The 26,260-nt window shown below is 41.3% G+C and overlaps 1 protein-coding gene across 6 annotated transcripts in view; it reads left to right on the plus strand.

The window, feature by feature from the left end:
- CSNK1G1 (casein kinase 1 gamma 1) overlaps positions 1-26,260 on the plus strand; it is a 180,109-nt gene that overhangs the window by 145,384 nt on the left and 8,465 nt on the right. For 2 of the 6 annotated variants that reach the window (XM_032297188.1, XM_032297186.1), the window contains 2 exons: positions 11,908-12,018; positions 20,440-20,546. In XM_032297188.1, the coding sequence (XP_032153079.1) occupies positions 11,908-12,018; positions 20,440-20,546 (218 nt within the window). Of the gene's footprint in view, positions 1-11,907; positions 12,019-19,111; positions 19,698-20,439; positions 20,547-24,652; positions 24,677-26,260 lie in introns of those variants that run through there. The other 4 variants (XM_032297187.1, XM_032297189.1, XM_032297190.1 and 1 more) reach the window with 4 other exon arrangements.

Raw genomic sequence — 26,260 nt, forward strand, 5'->3', positions numbered from 1 at the left:
TAGAGCTGGTCAAGATTTGAGATGGCCCTGCAATGAAGACTCAGCTTTGCTTTAGGACACTCTAGAGAAGGTCATGTCATCTGTTCTGCAGTGTTCATTGTTTGGAAAACTAGTGGTCTAAATGAGGGACATCTCTCAGCTTAAAGACAGATGAGGCAAACACACACCAAAAAAAAAAAAAAAAAAAAAAAAAATCAACAAATTTGCTGTTTTTAAAAAGGGCTTATATATTTGGGAAGTAAATATGACATAGGATTTTTATCTTTATATTAAATATGTTACCAAGAGAAAAACAGAGACCATAGTAGGTAAATAAGCAAAGCATAATAAACAGATTATGTATTTTAAAAATAATTATCACATAGAAAATTAGTTTATTTCCTTTCCTTCTGCCCTCACTTTTTTGTATTAACAACATTTTTGCAAGAAAATACAAAAACATTTATTATTTCATAGATGCACATGTGCAAGTATATAGGTTAAGAATAGTATATACATTAGGCCGGGCGCAGTGGCTCAAGCCTGTAATCCCAGCACTTTGGGAGGCCGAGGCAGGTGGATCACGAGGTCAAGAGATCGAGACCATCCTGGTCAACATGGTGAAACCCCGTCTCTACTAAAAAAAAAATACAAAAACATTAGCTGGGCATGGTGGCATGTGCCTGTAATCCCAGCTACTCAGGAGGCTGAGGCAGGAGAATTGCCTGAACCCAGGAGGCGGAGGTTGCGGTGAGCCGAGATCGTGCCATTGCACTCCAGCCTGGGTAACAAGAGTGAAACTCCTTCTCAAAAAAAAAAAAAAAAAAAAAAAAGAATAGTATATACAAAGACACACACACATATGTACAATGGAGTACACCCACTAATATATTTCTCACCAGTAAGTATATGCTTTTGGCAAACTGTGTGGCTTGGTGGGTAAGAAAAAAGTATATAAAGGAAGGAAAGCCATGTACTAGAGAGTAAATATAAAGGAGACAATAGGTGGGCGAAAAAGAAAGGGTTTAGCAAACTATGGGCAATAATTGGGTACGTAGTCACATCCTTTAATTAAAGTAGTGGTCTAAGACTTATAATTTGACTGACTTCTCGTTTGACAGCCAAAGACTGTTGACTTCTGCAGTTCTCTCCCATTCCTCCCTTTTTAAAAGCTAATAGCTGGTGTAGGTGAGAGCACAGTTAAACTGACATATTGCTGTTGATTTTGGAAACTGATACAAATTCCTTAGAAAGTAATTTTATTTTATTTTTGAGATAGTGTCTCACTCTTTCACCCAGGCTGGAGTGCAGTGGTGCAATCTTGGCTCACTGCAACCTCTGCCTCCCAGATTCAAGTGATTCTCCTGCCTCAGCCTCCCGAGTAGCTGGGATTACAGGCGTGCACCACTATCCCTGGCTAATTGTCGTATTTTTAGTGGAGATGGGGTTTCGCCATGTTGGCCAGGCTGGTTTCAAACTCCTGACCTCAGGTAATCCACCTGCCTCAGCCTCCCGAAGTGCTGGGATTATAGGCATGAGCCACTATGCCTGGCTAGAAAACAATTTGTTGAAGTTATTTTCCTCTCTGATAAAATACCTTATTTCTTGAAATCAATCAATAAAACAACCCAAAGTATAGGTTATGTGCATAAAACTGTTGCATTGTCATTGATAGCAAAGATATAGAAATGATCTACCTATATGCCTATAAACACTTGGTTATAGATCTATTTCACATCCATTATTGAATAAACTAGATTATAGTAAACTGAGTTGGAGGGGATGGGGAAATAAGCAGAATCAATTGGAGGAGATCAAAATATTAACAGAAATAGTGTTGGAAGTGTTGTAATATATTCTAAAATATTCTAAATGAAGTTGTATTACTCTATAATGAAAAATGAGGCCCAGTGCCATGTCTCACACCTGTAATCCCAACATTTCAGAGGCCAAGGCAGGTGGATCACCTGAGGTCAGGAATTTAAGACCAGGCTGACCAACATGGTGAAACCCCATCCCTACTAAACATGCAAAAATTAGCCACTTGTGGTGGTGCATGCCTGTAATTCCAGGTACTTGGGAGGCTGAGGCAGGAGAATGGCTTGAGCTGGGGAGGGAGAGGTTGCAGTGAATTTCAGTGTACTTTCCAATGAAAATTATCCGACCATGGTATATAATTATTATAGGAAAATCTCATCTGTATTTAACTAATATGCTTATTTTTGAAAAGTTGAATCTTGAATATCTCTCTTTGATACATATTTTTTTTTCTTTTCTTTCTTTCTTTTTTTTTTTTTTTTTTTTTGAGAACAGATTTCACTCTGTTGCCCATGCTAGAGTACAGTGGTGCAATCACAGCTCACTGCAGCCTCAACTTCTTGGGCTGAAGTGATCCTTCCACCTTAGCCTCCTGAGTAGTTGGGACTACAGGCTCATGCCACCATGCCCAGCTAATTTATTTATTTTTTTTGTATTTCTGTACAGACAGTTTCACTGTGTTGCCCAGGCTGTTCTCAGATTCCTGGGCTCAAGCAATCTCCCCACCTCCCCCTCCCAAAATGCTGGGGTTACGGGTGTGAGCCACCACGCCTGACCCTACTTTTTTTTAATTTTTAGAGTTTTTAGTATCCTATGGCTTCTAAGAGATTGGAGTTCCTCCATGTTCATTTAAATTTTAAACCTCCTTTCTAGCAGGATTCCAAATCCTTGCTGGGTGAAATTCTTTCTGCACTATGCACTGTGGGTAATGGATTTCTAGTGTCTGTTCAACTTTTATACCATCTTTGTCTGTGTTACATTTTATATTTGTTCCATCTTGAGGGCTGTTTTCTTAGGCTCTTTTTTTTTTTTTTTTTAAAGAAATTTGCAGTCAAATAAGTCTCTTTTATTACTCTAAGAATTGAAAACAGGATGATTTTCTAGACTAATTCCTTTCAAGTTTTGAAAATAGCAAAAGAAAAAAATACAGTTTCTCCCTGAGCAAGATTGACAGGTATTGACTTTAGGAACAGCTAACCTTTCTTTTTTTTTTTTTTTGAGACAGAGTTTTAGAGTTTTGCTCTTATTGCCCAGACTGGAGTGCAATGGTGTGATCTCAGCTCACTGCAACCTCCACCTCCCGGATTCAAGCAATTCTCCTGCCTTAGCCTCGCAAGTAGCTGGGATTATAGGCATGCATCCCCATGCCCGGGTAATATTGTATTTTTAGTGGAGACAGGGTTTCTCCTTGTTGGTCAGACCAACCTTGTTGGTCTCGAACTCCCGTCCTCAGGTGATCTGTCTGCCTCAGCTCCCAAAGTGCCAGGATTACAGGCTTGAGCCACCACACCCAGCCTTGGAACAGCTAACCTTTTATCAGCAACTTTGACTCAGTAAATCTGAGATGAGGACCTGCTACATGAAAGTATACCGTGCAGACCCTGTATGGTGGCTTATGCCTATAATCTCAGCACTTTGGAAGGCTGATGTGGGCAGATAACTTGAGGTCAGGAATTCAAGACCAGCCTGGCCAACATGGTGAAACCCTGTCTCTACTAAAAATACAAAAATTAGCTGGGTGTGGTGGCACATGCCTGTAATCCCAACTGCTTGGGAGGCTGAGGCAGGAGAATCGCTTGAACCCAGGAGGCAGGGGTTGCAGTGAGCCAAGACTGTGCCTCTGCACTCCAGCCTGGGTGACAGAGACTTTGTCTCAAAAAAAAAAAAAAAAAGTATATCTTATGGAGACCAAGGTAAGTAGGCAGTCCTTGTCCTCAAAGAGCTGACAAGTAGATAAGTCAAATGGCCAGATAACTGTAACACAAGCCAGAACAGAGCAGCATCCCAAGTTGGAAATTGTTGTCATCTGGGTTTGGAAGGAGATATTTCATCTAGTCTGAGCAGAACAAATAATTTGATGAGAGAAGCTGCATTTGTCATGCTCTTAGCGAAATTAAATGAGATGGAAGAAGCAGTCCAAGCAGAAAGACTATATGATCAGCAACAAATGTTGTATCTAGTTCAGTTTTCTAAAATATATGATGTGAATAAAGAAGTCATAGGAGACAAGGCTAGGTAAGTAGGTTGAAACCATTTGGTGAAGCTCCCAGAATGCTGGGCTGGAGAATTGGTGCTTGTTTTAAGTAGGAATAGGGACTAAAGATTTTTAAACAAAGGAGTGATATGATTAAAACTCTGCTTTTGAAATCTTTTGGCACATAATGTGGTACTAGCCTGGCAGCAAACATGGAAAACAATAAGCAGGCAGTGAATTCCCTTGAGAGGTAAAGGCAGCCTAGATGGTTAGTAATAGGGAAAATGAAAGAGAATTAAACAATTCTACAGTGATATCATCTACCAGAATTGGCAGCCCACATGAATGCTAGGATTAAGAGAGAAGGAATAGTCAAAGCTGTTGCAGAGATCTTGAGCCTAGATAATGAGAAGGCATGTGGTACTGTTACTAGAGATGGTAAAGTTGGTAGAGGAACTTGTTTGGAATTTGAATTTAGGCATTCTGAGTTTGAAATACTAGCAATGTATTCCACCCGAAGAGATCTAACAGGCAGAGGATGGTTCTCCAGAGACAACTAGAGAGATATTTGGGAGTCAGGGGCTAGAGATGACACTGATGATAATGCCAAAAGAGTCTTCTTATTCTGGGAAATCTGCCCATTTGCTAGTGAGCCTAGGGTTCAACAAACTCTAGTCCCATACTTACAGTAGAAGGAAAAAGAAGAGCTCAGACCTTGGTTTTATCTTATCCCAAGACTTTGGCCATAGGACATTTAACCTATTTAGGGCGTCAGCATTCTCAAATTGAAGCCTTGTGAAAGCAGAGGTATTTATTGTTTTGTTCACTCTTTTAACCCTAACACCCAAACCAATGTTTAGAATAGTGGGCACTTGATACATACTTGTTTGAATGAATGAGTGAATGAATGAATCTGCCAAATGAAGGGTGCATATGTAAAAAGATACTTGTTTATATCATAGATTTTTATTTTTCCTACTTGTTTTCTGTTTGCACATAGAGCCAATTGCCTCTGTTTGGCAGTTAGAGTAGGGCTGGATTGTCTGCTCACAGGAAGGGGTGTTTAAAAAAAACCACACAGCAGTCTTTCGCTGTAAAGAAAGTTCAGGCAATCATCAGGTGCGGTGGCTCCCGTCTGTAATCCCAGCACTTTGGGAGGCAGAGCTGGGTGGTCAGGAGTTCGAGACTAGCCTGACCAACATGGAAAAATCTCATCTCTACTAAAAAATGCAAAATTAGCTGGGTGGGGTCGTGCATGCCTGTAGTCACAGCTAGTCAGGAGGCTGAAGCAGGAGAATTGCTTGAACCTGGGAGGTGGAGGTTGCGGTGAGCCAAGATTGTGCCATTGCACTCAAGCCTGGGCAACAAGAGCGAAACTCTGTCTAAAAAAAAAAAAAAAGAATGTTCAGCTGATCATGTAAGTTCTTTTTCCTTCACAACAAGAATCCTATTTTCCTGTATTCTGGAAAATTGTGCTTTGCTCATTTAGATTTTAGGTATATTGGATTGAGTACTGTTTGGTTTATCTATGTAGAATAACAGATCCCAAATATGGTTCCTAAAAGACTACATTTAAACTCATGTATATTGGATCCACCTTTTAAAACTATTTTAATACCAGATACTTAAGCACTTTTTTTTTTTTTTTTTTTTTTTAATAGAGATGGGATCCCACTCCATCACTCAGGATAGAGTGCCGTGGCATGATCATAGCTCACAGCAACCTTGACCTCCTGGGCTAAAGCAATTCTCCCACCTCAGCTTCCCAAATAGCTGTGACTGTAGGTCACCACGCCTGGCTAATGTTTATTTTTTTGTAGAGACAGGGCCTCACTGCCTCAAACTCCTGGGCTCAAGTGATCCTTCTGCCTCAGCCTCCCAAGTAACTGGGATTACAAGTGTGAGCTACCACTCCTGGCAAAGCACAGTTTTTTTGAAAACAGTTTTACCTAACTAGATAACTATTATTGAACTATGAATTTGGATAAAATAAATAAGAAGGATCCCAGTTGGATTAGTCTTTTCATTATTTTGTACTTCCTATTTGTCCTTTCCAAGTTCTAAAAGTTGTAAATCTTGCCATGGCTCTGATTCCTCTCTAAAGAACTCTGCATTACCATCTGGCAGAAAGGGGGTGAAAACTTTAATACATCTCTCTGCTTCTACCTGGCAAAACTTCCTTTGCATTATCTGATCAAATTTAATCAGGAAGTAACTTCTGCCAGTATTCACAGATCTTATATTAGACAGTACAACATATTGTACTGTCATAGGTTTTATTCAGTATGCTTGTTCAACACTCTAAATGTAGACTGTTGAATTGACTACTGTGTGCATGCAGCAGCATTCTTCCTGCCCTTTCGGTACTTTAAATCCAAGCTTGTGACAACCCTTACTCACATAAATGCTATATAAACATTACACCACAAGGTTCAGGAGTTATGATAGTGTGTCCTTTTTCTCTGGCCGACCTCTGTTATTACAGTGGGCTTCTTTTGTATGTGGGCATGTGAAAAAGAAGGGCTACTTAGCCGAGCAGGTTAGAGAGAACAGATCCCATTTTGACACTGGAGAGAGTCATTGACTATTAAAAGCTTTTAAACTGTAACAGATGTGGTATCCTACCCCGACATTGAATCCCAAAATGTCAGTTACTCTTTTTTGTGTTTTTGTTTGCAGAGCATAGGTGCCTAGTTTTTTTTTCTTTCTTTTTTTTTTGAGATAGAGTCTCATCTCACTCTGTTGCCCAGGCTGGAGTGCAGTGGTGCAATCTCAGCTCACTGCAACCTCTCCGCCTCCCAGTTCAAGTGATTCTTCTGCCTCAGCCTTCTGACTAGCTGGGATTACAGGCACATGCCACCATGCCTGGCTAATTTTTGTAGTTTTAGTAGAGATGAGGTTTCACCAAGTTGGTCAGGCTGGTCCTGAACTCCTGACCTCAAGTGATCTGCCCACCTCAGCCTCCCAGAGTGCCGGGATTACAGGCATGAGCCACCATGGCTGCCTGGTGATTTTTTTTTGCTACAAGAGAAAGGTTGTTTGCCCTCCTTTTGCTTCAGAATAGTAACTTTATCCCCACTAAGAATTTGAAATAATTTTCAGGCCATAGATGGGGATGATACTTGAGATGTCGTCAGATTGTGTTTTCCTCCCCCTTTGTTAGTGTCACTCTCTACTATGGCTATCCATTCATCCCTGCCAAATGACTGCTGAGAGAGATTTGTTTCCTCTGACATAGGGCATAGGTGGGGGTTTTCGCTGTTCCAACAGTCTTCTGTGTTTTCTCAACTGTTTTTATTACCTTTACCTTTCATTTATGCTATGCTGGATTGCTACTTTCTTGTTTCAAGATTTACCTACTACATAGTAAATCAGTAATTTCCACGAAGGTAATGCAATCACAACTGGAGATTTTAAAGCCTCACCTCGAGGAGTTACCGCTACTTGAGATTCCTGCTCCTACTTTGGGGGACTTACATACTCTATGTGGACCTCTGCTTTTGAAGTAATGCAGAGAAACTGACTTTGCTGAATGACTTTTCTACCCATGGATCTCTTGAGTGTTATTTAGTTAGATGTGTATGCAGGAGTGATCTTTAAGAATGAAGGATTTACATGCTGATCTCTTCCAGTGGTTTGCTTCATCTAAGTAGCTACTGTGCTGTTGAGGCTTAATCATAACGCTTGTGTACACAGTATTGCCTAGAATACCTTTCAAGGAAAAACACTAGCAGACTGCTGTAATTATCAACTTTCTTTGGTTTCATATAGTTCTTAGGCATTCTGTTGCTTTCTGAAACTGAAAATGGCCCTTTCTGCTATGTCATCCCCTAGATTCTGGTCCAAGCTCTTACATTCCAGAAAACAGTAGCCCTAGAGTTTAACATCTTAGTGAAAACTAGTTTCCAAAGTAATAAACCGGCAACCCCTAGGTACACGTCTATACTTAGTTTTGATGCTTTCAACAGATAGAGAAGGCCTTGGCGGGCAGTAGTATGGTATAGTGCGTTTTTCCTTCATCATAGTAGAAGCACTTACGAAGCAATATAGAATGTTATCATTAGTTTACTCTCTTTAAGAGATGCATAGCATATTGCTTTGAGAATGGAGATGGAGTGTGATTTTTAGGCCTTTGAAAAATGTCTTGCTATTTTCATTTAAACAAAAATCTTAAATCTTTCAACAAATTATTTATTAAACTAGAATGAATATAAAGAACCGCATAGCCCTGTGAATCAAACAAACTGTTTGATGCAGACAGTAGCATCAAACCAGAGTTCTGATGTGTAATTCAGTAAAAATGGAAATAATTGTTGATCAGCTGTCCAGGGTTTTCTTTAAAAGCCTATCAGTATACATGAACATACATTTCCAGCCATTTTCTGTTTTATCTGCCTTAAAAACAAACACAAAACAGAGAGCATTCATAAGATGTAATTGCGTTGAGTTAAAATTCAGCACTAAATGGCTTATCAATGTCTGGATGTTTTTTTAAGCACTTAAGGTTTTAGAAAACTGACAGCACTATATAATAATTTAGGAGCTTAAATATTATATTTAAATATTACAAAAATAAAAAGTTCTACAGAACTGAAAAAGGCTATCACTAATAGGTTTAGTTGTAGATATTATTTCTAATATTAGAAGAATAGGTTTACTCTAAGATCTCAAGCAGTCAGAATAAATGATATTAAGTGCTCTGAGGATGTAGACAATGTCAGTAAGTTTATAAAATATGGCCGGGTGCTGTGACTCAAGCCTGTAATCCCAGCACTTTGGGAGGCTGAGGCGGGTGGATCACCTGAGGTCAGGAGTTCAAGACCAGCCTGACCAACATGGAGAAACACCATCTCTACTAAAAATACAAAATTAGCTGAGTGTGGTGGCACTTGCCTATAATCCCAGCCACTTGGGAGGCTGAGGCAGGAGAATCACATGAACTCAGGAGGTGGAAGTTGCGGCGAACTGAGATCACATCATTGCACTCCAGCCTGGGCACCAAGAGCAAAACTCCATCTCAAAAAAAAAAAATGCTTTATAAAATATTCTGATTATGTTGTACACTATAGTCTTATTTTGGAAAATGTACACTATCGTCTTATTTTGGAAAATGAAACATTTGAATCTTTGTTGGCAGAAATGATTATAGTAAGGGAATATTTTGGGTAGCTTTGGTTCTAATATATCTAGCAGCATAAAATCAAACCCCTCATTTATAAGATTATGGAGCAAGTTCATACAGCTGCCTTCTCAGAATATGTTTATTCTCTGAGGAATAGCAGAAAAAATATGACCAGGATCCTTTATAATGCTCTTGTCCATATGACTTCATCTTCCATTAATAAAAATGAGTAAATTGTAGCTGGTGTACAAAGCTCTTGATTTTTACGAGAAATGCCTTTTTGGTGACTTACAGGTGAGCTTTAAGCAACTCTTGTCAGTGAGATACTGAAATATGGAGAGTGAATATAGACCGTCAAACCATTACTTTCTTGCTTTTCCTTTTTTATAGAATACAACTTTTATAGCTGTGAACATTTGTAAGATTCATAGTCCTTACTGATTTTCATGCAGCGCAGCAATATCACATCCTAACCCCTGCAGCTGTTTATATCAACAGCAATTAAAATTTGATTTACTAGTCCCTCATTGCTGCCTTTCCAACTACTCACTTTTCATTTTTGTAGAGCCTTAGGATTGTTACAGCTGAGCATCATGATGTTAACACCTCCTCAGCCATCTGGCACAGGGGAAGAGGCACCTAAACAGATTCTTCTGAACAAAAGTCACATATGAGCAAGATCAGAATAGTATGAGATCTAAAAAGCAGGTAAAGAAGGAAAACAGCCTGTGACATTAAGGTGAAAGCAGAATCCAAACAGGTTTTTAGTTGAAGGTCGGCCCTCCTTTTACTTTCTAGAAGAAAATAATTCATAGTATCATTTCAATAAGTAAACTTTTTCTAATTCTGTTCTAGAAGCTTTTAGCTAGAAGAACCAGGCAAACAATGTAGCTTTATTTTTATTATTTTCTTTTCTTTTTTCCGAGACAGAGTCTTACTCTGTTGCACAGGCTGGAGTGCAGTGGCGCAATCTTGGCTCACTGTAACCTCTGCCTCCTAGGTTCAAGCAATTCTCCTGCGTCAGCCTCCCGAGTAGCTGGGATTACAGGCACATGCCAGAATGCCAGGCTGGTTTTTGTATTTTTAGTAGAGACGGGGTTTCACCATGTTGGCCAGGCTGGTATCAAACTCCTGGCCTCGTGATCCACCTGCCTCGGCCTCCCAAAGTGCTGGGATTACAGGCGTGAGCCACCACCCCCGGCCCATAGCTTTAGTTTTAACCTATCTTTTCATATTCTTGACCTGTGAACCTGCTTTTGGAGAGATACTGTGTTCATTCCTTTAGGTAAGAGAGCATATTCCAGCCACTGCTACTACTCATTTTATCTTAGTACAAAGTCCCATGAAGGTTAATTTCAAGAATACTGTGCTTCCTATTAAGGAAAATGCATATTGTCTTGACTCCTAATGCAGGAATTTTCTGTATTACCTGTCTATTAAAGTTTTGTTTTTGTTTTTGTTTTTGTTTTGACAGAGTCTCACTCTGTTACCCAGATTGGAGTATAGTGGTGCAATCTCAGCTCACTGCAACCTCCACTTCCTGGGTTCAAGCGATTCTCCTGCATCAGCCTCCTGAGTAGCTGGGACTACAGGCGCGGTGCCACCATGCCCGGTTAAGTATTTGTATTTTTAGTAGAGATGGGGTTTCACCTTGATAGCCAGGATGGTCTCTGTCTCCTGACCTCGTGATCCGCTCGCCTCAGCCTCTGGAAGTGCTGGGATTACAGGCGTGAGCCACCGCACCTGGCCCTATTAAAGGTCTTTAATCGCTGGATGCGGTAGCTCACACCTGTAATCCCAGCACTTTGAGAGGCCAAAACGGGCGGATCACAAGGTCAGGAGTTCGAGACCAGCCAGGCCAATGTAGTGAAACCCCTCTCTACTAAAAACACGAAAATTAGCCAGGCATGATGGCACACACATGTAGTCTCAGCTATTCTAGAGACTGAGGCAGGAGAATCGCTTGAACCTGGGAGGCGGAGGTTGCAGTGAGCCGAAATTGCACCACTACACTCCAGCGTAGGCAACAGAGAGAGACTCCATCTCAATCAGTCAATAAATAAATAAAGGTTTTTAATCAGTTAAGTAATTTATAATTATGACAGTTCCTTTTTCCAACAATCCTTTTTTTTTTTTTATTGCCTGAGAAGGTATCTCGCTCTGTCACCCAGGGTGGAGTACAGTGGTGTAATCTCTGCTCACTGCAACCTCCGCCTCCTGGGTTCAAGCGATTTTCCTGCCTCAGCCTCCGGAGTAGCTGGGACTACAGGCATGTGCTGCCATGCCTAGCTAATTTTTGTATTTTTGATAGAGACTGGGTTTCACCCGGTAGGCCAGGCTGGTCTTGAACTCCTGACTTCAGGTGATCCACCCACCTCGGCCCCCAGAGTGCCGAGATTACAGGTGTAAGCCACTGAGCCCGGCCTTTCCAATAATCTTAACATTCTGAGTTTGATCTGCTTAGTGGCTACTAAGATTTTACTTTTGTGGAAAGTAAAAGATGATCCCAGCTTCGGGTATGTTTTTTCCTCCTTCCTTCCTCCTTTGGTCATTATTGGTTTTCTGTGTCTGAGTGAGGAAGGTGTGCTATAGAGTCATGTATTAGCGCATTAGGTGAAAATGAATGTAGACAAGCTAACTTCTTCTCAGTTCTTTCCAACAGTTGTTAGTTTAAAATCAAAAAAAAAGAAAGAAAAATCTACAGGGCCACAAATGTACTTGATTTTGTTATTGCTTGCTGTTGCTTCACCTTTCCTTCCATATCTTGCTCTCATGCTTTCTAATGCCTAAGCAGAATGCATCATCAGAGCGCCGAGGAGAATGGGAAATTCAGCCCAGCCGGCAGACCAATACCTCATACCTGACGTCTCACTTGGCTGCAGACCGCCATGGGGGATCAGTGCAGGTATTTACTGCCTTTATTGCCTTTTTCTGGCCTTTCCAGCTTGGCTGGTAGAATGTTGGCTTGCTTCTGAAACTTCAGCTGCTTTAGAAAGGAAGTTTATAGGAAGGGCCAGTTGAGTATCTGTGCAGATTTTCTGTCTAGGTGGACTTAGGCAAGAGTCACTTGTTAAGATGATTACTTCTTCTTGTCATTGACTAAGAAAGATCTGTATGGCTTCTGATACTGATTTCTGGTTAACCTAGTCCTACCACCTTGATCCATTTCTGATAAACCATAAACATAACATCAAGGTAGAATTGTGCTAGTGTCAAGTCTGTGAATTGTAAAGATATGAAACTTACAAGTATTTTTTGAATAGAGGATTAAAGGACTACATATATTGCTCATTCCATGATACATGCCTTAACATATAAGCTGAGAATGTTAATTTGTATAAGTCATCTGTTGCTGAGTGGGTACCCAAGAAGTTGGGCCATTTCCTTTTTTCTCCCTGGAATCACTGTGGTCTTAAGAAAATTATTTCTGACTTCATTTGGGCTATTCTGAATCTCTTTTCTCTGTTTCATACTAGAACATCTTGTATCTCTTAACTTGTCTTTTGTGTGACTGTTTTTAATAATCTTAGCCTCAATATTGTTCTCATATTGGCAAGTGACACCATCAGTTGGGACACACAGTGAACTCAGAGCTACCAAACATAAATTTTTATAAAGGTGCAGACAGGCTTATGCATGTAGATATGCATCTTGGTAGCCTTGATCATCTAGGATATGCTGTTATAAGGAGTGATTCACAGAAAGATCTTATTCACAGCTTGAAAGACAGCTTTGGCCCTGTAAAAAAAAAAAACAAACCCATAGGATTATATAGGTTGAAATGATGGATTGAGGCTGGACGCAGTGGCTCCTATAATCCCAGCACTTGGGAAGACTGATGCGGGCAGATAACTTGAGGTCAGGAGTTCGGGACCAGCCCGGCCAAGATGGTGAAACCCTGTCTCTACTAAAAATACAAAATAAATTAGCCAGGTATGGTGGCACATGCCTGTAATCCTAGTTACTCGGGAGGCTGAGGTGGGAGGATTGCCTCAATCCAGGAGGCAGAAGTTGCAGTAAACCAAGATTGTGCCACTGCACACTCTAGCCTGGACGACAGAGCAAGACTCTGTCTTTAAAAAAAAATAAATAAATAAATAAAACAAACCATGATTGATTGGACTGAGCAACAAAAGGAGACCTTTTCTCTACAGAAAGTTAAAAAATTAGCCAGGCGTGGTTGTGTATGCCTATTGTTTCAGCTACTCCAGAGGCTGAGGCGGGAGAATTGCTTGAACCTGGGAGGTGGAGTTTGTAGTGAACCAAGATTGTGCCATTGCAATTGCACTGCAGCGTCAGCCTGGGTGACAGAGTTAGTGAGACTCTTTAAAAAAACAAAACAAAAAAAAACATTGCTCTTAAGGACCAGGCATAGTGGCTTACAACTATAATTCTAGCATTTTGAGAGGCCTAGGCAGGAATATCACTTGAGGCCAGGAGGTTTTGACCATCCTGGCAATATAGCAAGATCTGGTCTCTAAAAAAAAAAAAAAAAAAAAAAACCAACCAGAAAAATTGGCTGGGTATGGTGCTGTGTGCCTATAGTCATAGCTGCTAGGAAGGCTGAGCCAAGAGGATCCTTTGAGGCTGCAGTGAGCCATGATCTTACCACAGCATTCCAGCCTGGGTGACAGAGCAAGACCCTGTCTCTAAAAAAACAAAACAAAATAAAACAAAAAAACTCTCAATTTTATTTCTCAGGTACCCTTTCTTATGAAGCCACACAAGGACGTGTGTTATCAAAATTAATAGAACAAGAAATAGCGGATGGGTGTGGTGGCTCACACCTGTAATCCCAGCACTTTGGGAGGCCAAGGTGGGCTGATCACAAGGTCAGGAGTTCAAGACCAGCCTGACCAACAGAGTGAAACCCCATCTCTACTAAAACATTTAAAAAGAAAAAAATTAGCCAGGCATGATGGCAGGCACCTGTAGTCCCAGCTACTTGGGAGCCTGAGGCAGGAGAATCACTTGAACCCAGGAGGAGGAGGTTGTAGTGAGCTGAGATCGTGCTACTGCCCTCCAACCTGGGTGACAGTGAGACTCTGTCTCAAAAAAAAAAAGAAAAAAGGAATATCTGGGATCCAGGAAACCAGAGATCCAGCACAGGAAAGAAACAAAGGGAATCCCTAGGATAATAAAGTTAGGAGATCCTAGGATCTGTACACCAATGAAAGAGGGTAGCCTGTTAAAAACAGAGCTGCAAGAGCAGCTCTTTGCTCTTTAGAAATGTATTCCCGAGACTTCAGGCCTGCCCTCTTACATGTTGTCTAATTCTACCAAATTCAGAATATTCACACAATGCCTTCATTGTATTTTTCTGGAAATTGAAGTGTCAATTGGGTTTTTAATATTTCATGACTCAAGGATGCATTAAATATTTATTTGTGGTAAGAGAAGATACCTGCCACTGAGGAGGTTGGCATAACTTTTTTCAAAAAGCTATTCTGGGGCCCTGGCCCCTAGGTCATGCTGTAGCCTCTCAAATGAGGAAGGTGGCTGTTATTTAGGACTGGAAAGCAAATCACAATGCTATTTTTAATGCCTGAGAAATGCCCTTTAGGGGTACCTCCTTAGACTTACACCTTAAGTGAAGGAGTGGGGGAGGAAGAAGCATTCTTAGTAGAAGCATTTTAAAGTAAGGCAGGATTGCTTTTAATGTTAAACTATAAAACTGTACTGCCTATTTTAGTGTGGACTATTAAAACCGTTGCACTGTAAAAAAAAAAATGCCTTTTTAACATTATGGTTTATCCATGTCTTTTTATAATTACAAAATAAGCATGTTTTTCTTTTTTTTCTTTTTTTTTTTTTTTTTGAGGCAGAGTCTTGCTTGCTCATCCAGGCTGGAATGCAGTGGCACAATCTTGGCTACTACCACCGCTGTTTCCCCGGGTTCAAGTGGCTCTCCTGCCTCAGTGTCCAGAGTAGCTGGGATTACAGGCACGTGCCACCACGCCCAGCTAATTTTTGGATTTTTAGTAGAGATGTGGTTTTGCCATGTTAGCCAGGCTGGTCTCGAACTCCTGACCTCAAGTGATCTGCTGACCTCAGCCTCCCAAGGTCCTGGGATTACAGGCATGAGCCACCGCACCTGGCCTTGTAAAGTGTCCTTTAGAAATGGAGCCAATTGAGGTGTCTTTGGCGGCACTTTTGAAACATGCAACATCCTTTACTCCCTATAAACTAAGTTTTACCAGTTTCCTTGGCACTTAGAGGGCAAGCAGCTACACCATTTACCTAATATTATGTTCAGCTCTGCTTCTCCTCATTACATTGACCTCTTTGGACCTACTGCTTTTAGCCCGAATTTTTGTAAAGAAGTAAAAGTTATACCTTCTGCGAACCAAATTAACAGTACTTTCCTAATACAACAGATGTCCACAATTTTCTGAGTTGTCTCACTTGCCAGAGATAATGAAAATCATGCTTGGCCTAGCCTGGGTGACTTGCAGGCACCATGACTCTGGGAGGGAGTGCAGAATGCTAATTTAAGAAAAGTTTGCTCTGATAAGGCACATGGAAACTCCTGTTCCAACATATTTAATGGGCAGACCCCCATTGTTCTCATCCTTCCAGTATTTCCACAGATCTTTCAGCTTTTTCATGTGGAAGGCCTAAATGCAAGAAGATAATGTATTTTCCCTTTCAAAAAGATTCCTCTAAAGTTGTCCAAATTAAAATGTTTAGGGAGGGAGTTTTTAGAAATGTTTAGGATTAAGTAAAGACATAAACTTAGAATGACACATGAGTCAAAGTACTGTTTCCTTTGACACACAGCTCTGATTTCTCCTCACGGTGACATTTTGAGAAATGAAACTAATAACTCAAATTATTGAGACTCCTAAAAGGGATATTATCAGGTCTGAATGTCAAAACAGTCCTTTACCTTAGTCTTTCTCATGGGTAATGCTGTAAGATATTAATTGGTCTTGTTTGGTATACCCAGAGTAATGAGGGATTAATTTTAATAGTGATTAAAGCAAAATAAATGTCTATTTGAATATGCAAATAAAGCTTTATTTTTATTTATTTATTTTTTTTGAGACCGAGTTTCACTTTGTTGTCCAGGCTGGGGCGCAGTGGCACGATCTGGATTCCCCGCCTCCTGCATTCAAGCCATTCTCGTGCCTCAGCCTCCTGAGTAACTGGGATTACAGGTGTGTGCCACCACACCCAGCTGATTTTTTGTATTTTGGTAGAGATGGAGTTTCACCATCTTGCCCAGGCTGGTGGTGAGTGAATTCCTGAGCTCAGGCAGCCTGCCTGTCTTGGCCTTTCAAAGTGCTAGGATTACAGGTGTAAGCCACCTTGCCCAGCCACAAATAAAGCTTTTTATAAGGAAGCTTAATTTTTATTATCTTTTATAATTAAGTTATACTAAAAATTTAATAGAAAAAACATAACGGCTGGGCACAGTGGCTCATGCCTGTAATCCCACCCCTTTGGAAGGCTGAGGAGGACAGATCACTTGAGATCAGGAGTTCAAGACCATCCTGGCCAATATGGTGAAACCCTGTCTCTACTAAAAGATACAAAAATTAGCCAGGTGTGGTGATGCATGTCTATAGTCCCAACCACTCAGGAGCGTGAGGCAGGAGAATCACTTGAACTCAGGAGGCAGAGGTTGCAGTGAGCCGAGATCACGCCACTGCTCTGTAGCCTAGGTGACAGAGTGAGACTCTATCTCCCCACAACAAAAAAAATTTAAAAATTGAAAAAACACAAAAATACTTTGTTACATTCATAAAATGCTTTATAATTTTTCAAATCTCTTTTCTAAACATAATTGTATTTAATTCCCTTCATATTTATGAAGTTGATAGGATTATGGCCATTGGCCTTGTCTTAATAGAATTAGAAAACAGGGCTCACAGAGGATTTTAATTATAGAACAAAGCCTAGAATCCAACTCTTCTCTCATTTACACGGTGTTTGTTCCACTGCACATCCAGGCAGCCGTTCAGTAGTTTGACATACTGGACCTCCAATGTGAAATAATTAAGTGGATGCTATAAAGGCCCAGATTTGTAGCCTTTGAGTCCTAGGTATGTTTTTGATACAATTAAGTTTAAGAGTAGAGAACTGGAGGTTCTACTTATGCCTCATTCATTTGAGACCAGATGCTTATTGATACAGACAAGATGTCTAGTCTGTAAAATGGGGATAACTTCTTATTCCTTAGATTGCCTAAGGACAGTGCTTATGGCCCAAATGGCAATTCATAGCGAGGAGAAATTAGAAAGTATAAGCCATGTGAAATGCTGTGAGCAGGCCCCATGACCCAGAGTCACCAGGTAATTCTCAGTGGTGATGCTTACTAATGTTTCATTCGTGTGAGTAGAAGCCAAGACATTTTATTGAACATCTTGTCTAGTTCCTGAATTGTCCACTGGAAACTTACTGTTTTCCCCTGTAACCCTTGTGCTCACAGAATGATCTTAACCAGTATTGTCCCTGGTGTGTAGCCAGAATATGTCCACAGGAAGCAAATGAAGCACTGAGGAAATTAACAGGATAGTATTAGAGTGAGGAGCTGTGGTTTTCCAATCCATATTCCCTCTTCGCTCAACTTTTTGTTTTTGCTGTTTTTTCCCCCAACTTTTGTATTGAAAATTTCAACTCTACAGAGAAATTGGGAGGGAAATGCAATGAAATGAACTCTTATATATCTTTAACCTCATTGGACCAGTTATTAAGATTTTGCCATAGTTGCTTTAATTATGTGAAAGAGTGTGTGTGTGTTTGCTTGCTAAACCATATGAAAGTAAGACATCATTACACCTTATCCCAAAATACTTCAGCCTGTATCTTCTAAGAACAAAGACATTCTAAGAAAGTTAATTTCATAATATCTAATATACAGTCCATATCACATTCCACCTAATTCCAGTTGTCCCAGAATTAGTATTGTAGTGTCCAGGATTTAATCAGGGTTCATGCATTGCCTTAACCAATGCAGTATACCTCATCAGTCTTTTTCAATGTCTTAGTCTCTTTTAATCCCTTTTAATCTATAAGTCTCCCCATGTTTAAAAACCAAAATCTTTTATTAAGATTCAGCCGAAGGCTGGGGACAGTGGCTCACACCTGTGATCCCAGCACTTTGGGAGGCTGAGGTGGGTGGATAACCTGAGGTCATTAGTTTGAGACCAGCCTGGACAATATGATGAAACCGCATATCTACTAAAAATAATAATAATAATACAAAAATTAGCCAGGCATGGTGGTACATTGGCACATGCCTGTAATTTCAGCTACTCGGGAGGCTGGAGCAGGAGAATAACTTGAACCTGGGAGGCAGAGGTTGCAGTGAGCTGAGATCGTGCCATTGCACTCCAGCCTGGGCAACAGAGCAAGACTCTGTCTCAAAAAAAAAGTGTTATTAATGAGAACAGTAATTATTTCTTGTTTAGAAATAATGATGGATATAGATTGCTAGTAATATTCACCCTATCTGTCCCAGAAGCTACTTGTACTAAATATTTCCTCCCACCCTCCTCTTTATGACTAATCAGGAAACTTTTGTGGATTAACTACTGGTGAGGACTCCTGAGCTAGAGGCAGATAAGAATAGACAGTTACAGACAGAGAGTAACAGTAAGATGACCACTTATTGAGCTATTACCATGTCTCATGGTACTGGACTAAGCACTTTCTGTGGGTTGTCTGCACAGTAAACACCATAGGTAAGCAGCATTGTTCTCTCATTTTACAGATTAGGAAGCTCAGGCATAGATTGAAAATCTTGCCCAAGGACCCACAGCAAGTAAGTGCGTGGAGCTGGGGTTCAAACTGAGGACTGATTATGGCAATTTCTACACTATGCTGCTTCCCTTATTTATACTAGGTATTATACTAGACAGTCTCATACATTTTATTGTATGATTCTTTCATCAACCTATAAGTAGCAATCTCAAATAGATGGAAGTACTTATCCAAGGGCGTATGAAATCCAAACTGTTCATCCTATTTTGTGGTTCTCTCCCATGTTTCAGCCAAGGTCTTTAACAGCAGAGTGGTTTGTCCAGCAGTGGGGTCCCTTTTCCCACTTCCCAGCACCTACATAAACAGGAGTCATGTGCTGGAAATGAAACCAGGTGGCAGAAGCAGCTACACAAGCAAGAGAAGCCTGATCGGGTCCACATTAACCAGATGACAGGAGTGACAGCCATCACTTACATTTCGGGGACCATCAGTGACAAGTGGGATGACAGTGAACCTGAAATAAAGATAACTGAAATAAGACTGGCTTTCCAAGGGAGAGTGTTTTTTTTTTTACCATCTTCCCTCTTGCCAGAGAGGATGTGACAGTCTTGTTATTTGTGTAACTTCAAACCAATGCTCAAAGCCATGAGGAAACTTCTGAAGGAAAGGGTGTTTATAGTTTCTGGTGCCCACGGTTGACTTTCTTTGTAGAACTTTTTCTTTCAATATCATCACTGAGTCTATATAATTATAGCATAATAAAGTGAGAGATGTAGACTTCACCCATCATATTCAAGGGAGCCAAGTGATTTTTACCTTCAGAAGTCAGCCATGCAGTTATTTATTTATTTATTTATTTTGATAAGGAGTCTCCCTCTGTCGCCAGGCTGGAGTGCAGTGGCATGATCTCAGCTCACTGCAACCTCCAACTCCCTGGTTCAAATGATTCTCCTACCTCAGCCTCCTGAGTAGCTGGGATTACAGGTATGCACCACCATGCCCCGCTAGTTTTTGTATTTTTAGTAGAGATGGGGTTTCACCGTGTTGGCCAGGATGGTGTCGATCTCCTGACCTCGTGATCCACCCGCCTCGGCCTCCCAAAATGCTGGGATTATAGGCCGGAGCCACCACATCTGGCTGCAGTTATTTTTAACTTAATAAAGTAATGTGTATATTTTTGCAATATGAAAGAATCTATAGAAAAATTTTTAGAAATTTTTTTAGAAAAATTTTCCTCATGGAACTCCACAGATATTAACTTTAAACCTTGGTTAAGTCATTTCTTAGTGTTTCCATCTGTAAAAAGACCTATTTCATAAGATTTATAAGGATTAAACTTACACAATGTAGCAGAGTGCCTGACACACAGAGTAGGTCTCAGTATGGAAGTTATTATCAACATTATATGATTACATCATTGATTTTAGTGTTCTCACGTGATACGGGCCTGGGAACCTTCCCTAAATTGATCCCTTAACCCAGGAAAAAAAAAAATTCCAGACCCTGCCTGTTTAGTGCCTAAGCTAGAAACCAGATCTCCCTTAGGGACCTTGTCTGCTGCTGGCAAGAGATTTCTATTGCCATGGTGCCTGTCACACACTTTGTCTTTCTGTTTCAGGTGGTTAGCTCAACCAATGGAGAGCTGAATGTTGATGATCCCACGGGAGCCCACTCCAATGCACCAATTACAGCTCATGCCGAGGTCGAGGTAGTGGAGGAAGCTAAGTACGTACATCTTTCAAGGGGGCTCTTAAGTCATGAGTTGAAAAATCTTTTCTGTCTCTTCCTCTCTGTGTGCTGCTCATCTCAGACTGGATTCCTCATGCTTGTAACCACAGGTTTCTTCCTTAACTGTTTTAATTTTTGCATGGTACCTTAAGGCTGCTGCTGCCCTTCTTTAGCTGTGATTTCAGGGAAGACAAGTCACATTTTTCTAGTTCACATGAAAAAGATACAGCAAACCGAAAGAATCATGTTATCAGAGCTACAATAGATAGTAGCCATGAGCCTCTTGGGGCTGTGGAGCTTCTTGCTCTGTATGGGATATAGAGAAAAATCTGCTGTTAAATCATGGGCCGTGCTGAATAGCATTCGATTTCTGATTGTGGGCCAACAACTGGAATTACAGTCATGGAACAAGTATCTCAGGGCCATTTTGTTCACTCCCAAATGATTCTGGCTTCAGAGAGACTTAAGTTAGGCAAGAAAAATATTATAGTCTGCACATGTGAATGAGAGTGTGGGGAAAGAATGGAAGTCACACTAATCTCAGGAAGGTAAGGAGGTTGCCCCATGCCCCTTTCTGCTTCTCTTGCATGTGTATGTCTTGCCCTACCCCTACCACCAGCCCCTTGGTGCACTGCATGGTCTGTGTTTAAACTCTTAAAATCTGGGGTGGAAGGTGAACTAACTGCCGATTCTGCTGCAAAAGCAGCATTTCTACCACTTTTTTCCCGTTTTTCCCCCATCCCAAATTTAGATCCAGATTTAGACTCCAAGAAGATACCAGGTAGGGAGAGATAGAGACACCATGAGTCAGTAACTGCTGCTAGCCCTGATATGGAGGACCTTTCTTGTGAGCCCTTTGAGAACCTTCAGATATCCCAGCATCTTTTTTTTCTGAGCAGACAACCTATTTATAGTGATATTGTACCTAAGTAGTCTCATGAGCCCCCAAGTAGCTTAATATAAGCCAGAACCCGCTTATACCTATGAGTGTAAGTTAGTGAGATGGCACTGAGACCTGCATTCTTCCTCCTTCCAGGTACACTTTGTATTGTTGTCTTTCCTGCCTATTTCCCTGGTCTCATGCCCATTTTTAAAATTTATTTATTTTTTGAAACAGTGTCTCTCTCTGTTGCCAAAGCTGGAGTGCAGTGGCACAATCATGGCTCACGGTAGCCTCTATTCCCCAGGCTCAAGTGATCCTCCTGCCTCAGCCTCCCAAAGTGCTGAGATTACAGGCATGAACTACTGTGCCAAGCCCTGCCAATCTTTTCGATGAGCTCACTTTGCCTTCAAGAAGTCCTTTCCAGCCAGGTGTGGTAGCTCATGCCTGTACTTTTAGCACTTGGGAGTCTAAGGGAGGAGGATCACTTGAGTCTAGGGGTTTGACACCAGCCTGGGCAACATAATGAGACTCCATCTCTACAAAAAAATTGAAAATTAGCTGAGCATGGTGGTGTGCACCTGTAGTCCCAGGTACTTGGTAGGTCGACGCTGCTGTGAGCTGTGATCATGCCACTGTACTCCAGCCTGGGCAACAGGTGAGACCCTGTCTCCAAAAAAAAAAAAAAAAAAGTTTTTGACCAGGTATGGTGGCTCATACCTGTAATCCCAGCACTTTGGGAGGCCGAGGCAGGAAGATCACGAGATCAAGAGATAGAGACCATCCTGGCCAAAATGTTGAAACCCCGTCCCTACTAAAAATACAAAAATTAGCTGGGCATGGTGGCATGTGCCTGTAATCCCAGCTACTCAGGAGGCTGAGGCAAGAGAATTGCTTGAACCTGGGAGGCGGAGGTTGCAGTGAGCTGAGATTGTGCCACTGCACTCCAGTCTGGTGACAGAGGAGACTCTGTCTCAAAAAAAAAAAAAGTTTTTTGCTTGGAAAACCACAGCTTGAGGACTCCTACCTAATAGATCAAAAGTGAATGAGGATGACTTGACTCTCTCTTGTTGAGCCCCTGCTAACTATAGGTAGCTTCAGAGCTCTTCTCCCAGCTTGTATAAGGCACTGATACATAAGGCGGTGAGGGTTATGCTGAATCTGCCAGGAAAAGACCATTTTAGTAAGGAAACATGCTTTCTGGTCTCAGGGACTGTGGAGATATTAATGGTACTCACAATTTTTCGATTTTCATACAAAATTACATTCTCTTAAATAAACAATATGTTACTCCCACCCTCTGGGCTCTCAACTGGCTGCACTTTGGAGTCACCTAGGGCACGTTAAAAAATACAAATGTCTGAGTCTGGCCCCAGGGATTCTGATTTAATTTATTGAAATGTGGCCTGAGCATCAAGAATGTTAAAAGTTCAGGTCATCTCATTTGGGTAGATGTTGCAGTGGAAAAAAGAAAAAGAAAAAAAAGTTCACGTCCCTCTAATGTGTAGCCAGTGTTAAGAACTACTGTACTAAGCATGGTCTGATCTAAACAGTGTCAGGGCTTGAAGGATGGCCATACCTGTTCCCAGCTCCCACCCCATTCTCAATTCACATTTGTGGCTGTTACTTTGGAGGCTAGAAGTTTAGCTTTGGATTTAACAATATACTTTGAATGCAATAATCAAATGGGCTTTAGTCTTACGCCCTATGTAGGTTTATCTTTTGAACCCATTCATCTCATCTCATTTTGGTAAATGTGTATACTAATTGTGTATGTGAGTGTGGTATTTGTGTTCTGTGTGTAAGATATGGGCTCATTCATACAGAGATTTCAGTCTGGTGTATTCTGTATTGGTATAATCTAATCTCTAGAATGGAAGGAGAGTTTAAAGTCTTGTCATTTAGCAAAAAGGACAGGTGTGCCTCTTTGCCACCAGCTTCAGGTGTGGACCTTCTGAAAGGTGTAGAAAGCATAGGAGAGCAATTATATTTGACCATATGTCATCCCAAAGCTCATGGCTTAGGGGATTTAGTGATTTCATGGGCTACCAATCCACCTTGCCCAGAGAACTGTCAGGGCCTAGCCATGTGTTATTCTTCTTGGCCTTTGTGTGGGGGGGCAAGGAAAAGGTAGCCCTATGTCCACCTGGTTGATCATTTTCATGGGAAGAAGTCACAGCTAGAGAAGCACGAGGTGTTCCAAACAGCCCCTCATTGCACGCAGCTGTGATGTATTTGTTCATGCAGCCTGCTTGTGGGGTAGAGGGGGCTGATGCTTATATTGAGACGCACCTCAGTACTGGGGAGACCGTGTGAAACCTTCACTTACAGGCTTTTGATTTTGGGTTCCTCACCCAGCTTGTTTAGTGTAAGGGTGGAAAGATGTAACAGGGTCTTGGGTTTTGTTCTATGTACAAAATGAACATTTGAATTCCCTTTTTCTCTAGCTCCAGGACATATGTCCTTGTTTATGGTTAAAAGGGTGGTAAGAGCAGGCAGCTTTTTGATTGTTTTTTGTTATAATACAGGAATTTTTGATTATCCAGACTTCAGCTATAATTTAACAAATGTGAACCTCATTTCTCCTGAGGTTAACAAGAGTAGAATTTAGGTCCGTCTCTGGTAGTTACACCTTAATACAGAGCAGTGACCCTCCTCCCTCTGATTCATCTTCTAATAAGATAAAGTAAGCGTCGCTTAAACCTTTTCTCCCTCTCTAGAGGAAGAGCTAACTGCCAGCTGCTTTAATCAGGCATGTTGGACTTGTACAAAGGCTAGGGACTTTCTTTTTCCCTCAGAAAATTTGGGAAGTTAGCTTAATATTGCACAGTAAGACTTCATGTGGGAACAAAAATGGTTCACCCCTGGTGCTTGATTGAGTTCTTACAGGAAGGTCGTTTGTTTTTTCCCCTGCTGCCTTCCTAGAAGTTGCCCAGGAAAGCCACCCTGGAGTTCCCCCCAACTCTTTCTGTTTTGCCTTACCCCTGAGATCCAGCTCCCACCTTCATGCTTCTGTTAGGCTCCTGTCCGAACCCTCCACTTGAACGTAGGGACCAAGTGGCCTGGGCCTACTCACCCTACCTTGACAGAAGAAACTAAACACAGACACATACTGCATGTTTGCATGGCTCACAGGGAGTCGCTTTCATCTCACCTCTGTGGACTAATATCTCTCTCTTTCTCTCTCTTCCTTTCTGTGTTTTTCTCTTTATATACTCTGTAGCTGCCTGAAAATGCTCAACCTGTGGTGAGTCCCTCTCTCCAGTCCATTGCAAGGGGAGCGGACCAGACTAGGCTGGGATTGGCAAAGCCAAACAAAATGCCTTAGGAACATTCAGTGACTTCCATAGGACTCCTTGTGCCATGACCACCCTGACTGGGGATCTAGATCCAAGGTGGGGATGGGGCAGGCCTGGACCCAGGAATTAATCTATTCCTTCTTTCAAACCCCCCTTATTGCTGCCTCCTCCTGCTGTAACAGTATCCCACAGTATCCAAGATTATCTATTTTTAGCTGAGCGAATTTTCTCCCAAATTAATATAACCAGGTATGGAGAGGGACAGAGGTAAAAGGGCAAGATTGTTATATAAGTTTTTACATAGCAGTTGTGTTTACTCATAGCCACAAGGATAGTGAATTGTTACTGGATAATCTTACATTTTGCAACATGGTCTCTAACCTGGAAAATTGGCTGCTTTGGGAAAATCTGACTTTTTTTTATTCAGCCGGCTCTTCCATCTTTAGAGTAGGAACCTCAAAAAAAGGGGGACTCCTTCTTCAGGGAGGGGTGAATGTTTTTTGTTGTTGTTTTGAGAATTGTTTTGTTTTTGTTTATTGTCTTTATCTTTATTCCTATATGAGAGTTTAGTAGGCCAAGGGCTGACTCAGATAATTGATATATTGGAGCCTGTCTTTTCCACTCCTGGAAAAAGTTACTGGAATGTATTTTTAGGAATCACATGGAGTTTATGGAAGGAGAAACCCTAAAGAATCTGTGTGTTGTGAGGAACATTCTTGCTACAAGACAGAGCCCTTCCCCTGCTCTCTTGCCTGTGACCCTCGAGGTACTCCTGAACTTGTTGGTCTGTGCAGTCTGGAATTGTAACTCTCCCACATTGTTTGCACACATAGAGTCATATTCTACATGAGGTAACAGCCTGCTAGACTTCATGACTGCCATGTTTCTATTTGTCTAAAGTGAGTGGGTTGGGCACTGGTTTCTGAACCCTAACTATCTAAGCCAGATTGCCTACAGGGGCTTCCTTAGGGACAGGAATGTATTAAAGAAAACAACTGGGTTTTGTTGAGGTCAGATTTATAGTCTTAGGGGATCAAAGAGTGCATTTGGGCTCTTCGTTTTGCAAATATGTGTCTGTGTAATCCGATATTGTGGTGGTCTGTTTTTTCCTGTGAGGTGTCAGTCACATGATCCTTACTGCAGATACTCTAGGGCCTCTTATATGCTCATCCAACCCTATGCTTGGAACTCTAGCAGGGTGGAAGGCGAGTTACAAAATTTGTCCCAAAGATCATAGGTGCCACCTAGCTGAAGAGACAAGACATACAAACAAAAGGACAAGAAGCTCTCCAGGACATTTAGATTATTGCCATTGAGAGGCTGAGGGACCAAGAGGTCACTATGGACAGGATGGTCAAAGAAGTCCTTGTAAACACTGTAGGACTTGAGTTAAGTATTAGAAGAAAGGAAGAATGTACACGTATGGCAGAGAAAAGGAACATAGCAGGGGAATAGCTGAAGAGAGAGCCAGGACATAATAAGAAAGCCGTGTGGAAAAGGTAGTGGGTCAGAGGCCTGGGGGAAGAGCACTA

The sequence above is a fragment of the Sapajus apella genome, unplaced genomic scaffold (genome assembly GCF_009761245.1).
Source record: "Sapajus apella isolate SASKATOON/1434 unplaced genomic scaffold, GSC_monkey_1.0 scaffold37, whole genome shotgun sequence".
NCBI classification, from domain to species: domain Eukaryota; kingdom Metazoa; phylum Chordata; class Mammalia; order Primates; family Cebidae; genus Sapajus; species Sapajus apella.